The 4,817-nt window shown below is 36.1% G+C and overlaps 1 protein-coding gene across 1 annotated transcript; it reads right to left on the reverse strand.

Annotated features, from left to right (window-relative positions):
• Positions 1 to 74: 74 nt before the first annotated feature.
• LOC18787736 (protein ROOT HAIR DEFECTIVE 3 homolog 2) lies at positions 75 to 4,739 on the reverse strand (the record flags this gene model as incomplete). The annotated part of the gene is made up of 12 exons (XM_020553953.1): positions 75 to 183; positions 854 to 945; positions 1,034 to 1,102; positions 1,852 to 1,956; positions 2,039 to 2,209; positions 2,302 to 2,398; positions 2,482 to 2,744; positions 2,865 to 2,989; positions 3,060 to 3,225; positions 3,740 to 3,821; positions 4,491 to 4,582; positions 4,671 to 4,739. Coding segments are annotated over 12 exons (1,440 nt in total), but the record flags the coding sequence as incomplete, so codon positions are not given.
• Positions 4,740 to 4,817: the final 78 nt, after the last annotated feature.

Genomic DNA, 4,817 nt, shown 5'->3' on the forward strand with positions numbered 1-4,817 from the left:
CACTACTAATCACAACCTCCTTATTTCCATGGATTGTCTAACCAACTGAAAACCTAACTAAAATCTCTGTTAAATTAGAGAGACGAAGAGAGTAGCCATACATCCAACGCTTTTGACTCCAACAGTTGTCGTTTTGAGTTCCTTGCACCTTCGTCAAAGTAGATGGTGGCCTCTGTGTCATATCTATGATGCACAAGCAGGATCAAGACATACAAATAAAGTCATAACTGGAAACAATACAAGCCCATAAACACACTAACAATAAAAACTTCAATAATGCATAGAAAGCACACACACAAATAAGCAGACACATACACATTTAAGAATCTGTTCACAAGGAAACACTACGTACTTGCTCGTTTTAGTGGTTAGGCAAAAAAAACAATGCACATAGCATGTAGCATGCGAAAGAGTGAATTGAACCTATTTGAATAAGTGGTCAATCCAACAGACAATGTAAAACCACTATGACTCTATGGTAATAGTAGATGTATGGGCTCTAATAGCATATGATTCATTTTAGAAACATAAAATTGACATACCCTATGCTTAACTGGTATTTGGTTTTCCAAATCTCCTTTTTTTACAATGAAACAAATGATGAACAATACTTCATAAGTTTTTTTTCTTAAAGAACAAGATTAAACAAAACAAAATTGGTGCAAAGTACAATGCTTGCTAAAGGGAAAAAGAAAGGAAACATAGTTTTTCTTCTTCTACTTAGATGTTCCACCAAATCCCCCTCCCTTCATAATTTAATTTATATGAAAATCATGAACATAGATAGTTACAACCACTCCCTGTTCATTTTTGGAATTTTGAACTCACATATTTAAACCAGAGTGTAACTCACTTAGAAAGATAGGTGCTTAAAATGGAGCTGAGCCTTTTACCAAAACCTTGTACGGGGCCAATTTGGACAGCTTCTTCCAATGCCAACCAATCCTAAATCATGTTCATCCAAGGAATGAACAATGAAACCTTCTCGATCATATTAAGCATAAGCATCTAAAAAATGGAGATAAATGAGTACCTCATCGAGGATCAATTGACTGAATTTCTGGTTGGCTATCTCTTCACACCGAGCAGTAGCAGCCATAACCTAATTAAATCAGTAACAGAATTACTTATGTATATGTTCTATGCGTATGAGAAGCAAAGTTTGAAAACGCTAAGGCCTAAGCCGAGGCGTTTTACCTCTCGTGAGAAGCATAGGATGTAAGCCTTTTATGCCCTTCAAGGCGTACTAAAAATATGTGAAAAATATATATTCTAGTGAAAAATACCATGAAAAAAATATATAATATAGTTTTAAAAAAAATCAATTTTCATTTAGAAGGAAAAACACCAAACAAGACTTAGCTCATTTGTCAATATTAAGAACCTATGTGGGAATGCATCTAGAAAGGCTAAAAGCGCTTCTGACAGTGGTTGGCAAACATTTTAGAAGTGCTTTAAGTGGCTTTTCCAAGAAGCACTTGGATTTTTTTTAAAGCGCTTATGAGCATAGAGAAGCAGTTCCAAATGAGCCGTAAGTGTTTCCATATGTTCCATAACCTCATATATAAACGAAGTTTCTTTTATTTTCACTACCAACCAAATCCAATCTACATCAATAAGAACTCCATCCCAAATGTCATACACAATGCACCCAACCTATTCCCAGGTTTACACTACTAGTTACCGTTGCATTTGCAAGAAAATACACCAATATTTCATATCTCCAAAATTTATGTCCATGCAAGAGTTTTAGGAAAAACAAAATCCATTTATTCTTGAAGGAGCACTGCTTAAATGAAAATGAAAACATACTGAAGTTAAACGTAAGGTAAGAGAAGTTATAAAATGTACATGTGCTGAAATAGCTTGAGTGACACTATTCTCAGTCTCCGCTATGAACTGTCTCCACAAGGACTGGCACTGCACTGGTGTAATTAAGGTATTCTTTGAAGAAACCTAGTTCAAATTAACCTTTAATAAGGAACCAGTTTGATCAGATAAAAAGTTTACAGATAACGCAAAACACATTAAATGGTACCTCTTCCCAATTGCTTGAGGCGAAAGGGTCTACAGAGGCTCCGATTTCCCTATCTTGTGAAGATGAAACAGTAACAGCTCCATCCATTAGAGAGGAAAAGAGAACTTTTTCAATATGACCTGGCTGCTCATCCAAGCGGATGGCAGCCATGACGGACAAAAGCTTCATAGACTGCAAGAAAGATAGAATAAAATAAACTAAAGTAAAACGTTAAGACAAACGGACAGATAACTATTCTTCCATAAAAGTTCCCAAATGATTACCGCAGAGCGAGCATCCTTCGTAATACTTGTAATGTCTTCTTTACCAGTCCAAACCCGAAGCGTTGAATCGCTGTCATAATTGAAGACTGTGGAAAACCTGAGACATTTTAACAGAAATGATAAGCAATCAAAATGACAACGAAAAAATAAGCGAAAATATATTGACAACAAGTCCTTTACCGATCCTTCATGTGGATCATAATTTTCGTAGCCTCTTCCCTTGCCTTTTTCTCCACCACATTCCTTGAGTAATCCCTTAAATGTTGCAACATTTCGGCAATTGTTGCTTCGTCCAACTCAAAATCGGCAACTACAGTTGAAAACTCTGATATAGTAACTTCAGTTTCACGATTAAGAAGTTTTCTTATTGAAGCCCAAATGTCTTTTCCACCAGTTTCAAGTAGAGTCTTTACTGGTCCAGTTAAAGACGCAGACAGTTGTTGCTGAAAATTTAAAGGTTATTTTCGTTGAGAAATTTGAGTGGCAGCAAATTATCGACCTAACTTTAAAAGTATTCTCAGTCATATAATAACCAAGATTTTAATAGATTATCGTAACATTACCTCATAGTTGACATTCAATTCTGACAACTTTGCACTACAAACGGATGATGCATGTGCATCTATATCACGTTGAAGTTTTTCGCGAACTCTTGAAGCATCCCAATTAGCTTGTATTACAGCAGCATCTGAAAGGAGAAACATGTTAAGTAGTACTAATAACAAAGGTTCTGTTTGGTGGACAAGCATGTTAATTACCTGCACATCCTTTGTCAAACTCAAGCATGGAAGAGTGAGTACAGATACGAACATATGTAGCAAATCCTCTTCCTTTGTTTAATGATTGCTCCAGCCTCACTTTAAAATCTTCAAGCGCTTTGGAACGTACATGTCCCAACATGGTCATGTATGCAGGGTAAACAAACTGGAAAATTAAGAGCAAAGCGAGATTAGAAGTATGATAATTTGCATCAGTACGTGGGGCTGCTATGAATCCTCAAATCAAGCTCACCGAATCCAACCCACTGTTTAATCAGTTGGGTCTAAAGACAATATGAACTATAAACATCAGGCAATGCTACTTTCGATTATTGCATAACAAGCAAGCTCCACTTGTCAATTCAGTTTCTCAGAGTGATCTTTGTCTCTTTCAGGTTTTGGTAACTAATTACATGGAGTCGTGCTTCGGGAATGATGTGTTGGTGCACATTATAGAACTTTTTGATAGGGGGCCTGAGGGAGAAAGTTTAGGCTTAATTATCATGCCCTTCATTTTGAGATTAGGGACACGAGTAATGTGGTATTGAAAATAATTTGGAGGCTTCTAAAACTTAAAACCACTACTAGTCTCGACCTCCTTATTTCCAAGGATTGTCTAACCAACTGAAAACCTAACTAAAATCTCTGTTAAAGTAGAGAGACAAAGAAAGTAGCCATACATCCAACGCTTTCGACTCCAACAATTGTCGTTTTGAGTTCCTTGCACCTTCGTCAAAGTAGATGGTGGCCTCTATGTCATATCTATGATGCACAAGCAGGATCAAGACATACAAATAAAGTCATAACTGGAAACAATACAAGCCCATAAACACACTAACAATAAAAACTTCAATAATGCATAGAAAGCACACACACAAATAAGCAGACACATACACATTTAAGAATCTGTTCACAAGGAAACACTACGTACTTGCTCGTTTTAGTGGTTAGGCAAAAAAAACAATGCACATAGCACGTAGCATGCGAAAGAGTGAATTTAACCTATTTGAATAAGTGGTCAATCCAACAGACAATGTAAAACCACTATGACTCTATGGTAATAGTAGATGTATGGGCTCTAATTGCATATGATTCATTTTAGAAACATAAAATTGACATACCCTATGCTTAACTGGTATTTGGTTTTCCAAATCTCCTTTTTTTACAATGAAACAAATGATGAACAATCCTTCATAAGTTTTTTTCTTAAAGAACAAGATTAAACAAAACAAAATTGGTGCAAAGTACAATGCTTGCTAAAGGAAAAAAGAAAGGAAACATAGTTTTGCTTCTTCTACTTAGATGTTCCACCAAATCCCCCTCCCTTCATAATTTAATTTTTATGAAAATCATGAACATAGATAGTTACAACCACTCCCTGTTCATTTTTGGAATTTTGAACTCACATATTTAAACCATAGTGTAACTTACTTAGAAAGATAGGTGCTTAAAATGGAGCTGAGCCTTTTACCAAAACCTTGTGCGGGGCCAATTTGGACAGCTTCTTCCAATGCCAACCAATCCTAAATCATGTTCATCCAAGGAATGAACAATGAAACCTTCTCGATCATATTAAGCATAAGCATCTAAAAAATGGAGATAAATGAGTACCTCATCGAGGATCAACTGACTGAATTTCTGGTTGGCTATCTCTTCACACCGAGCAGTAGCAGCCATAACCTAATTAAATCAGCAACAGAATTACTTATGTATATGTTCTATGCGTATGAGAAGCAAAGTTTGAAAACGCTAAGGCCT

Source organism: Prunus persica, unplaced genomic scaffold, assembly GCF_000346465.2.
Source record: "Prunus persica cultivar Lovell unplaced genomic scaffold, Prunus_persica_NCBIv2 scaffold_182, whole genome shotgun sequence".
Taxonomy (NCBI): Eukaryota; Viridiplantae; Streptophyta; class Magnoliopsida; order Rosales; family Rosaceae; genus Prunus; species Prunus persica.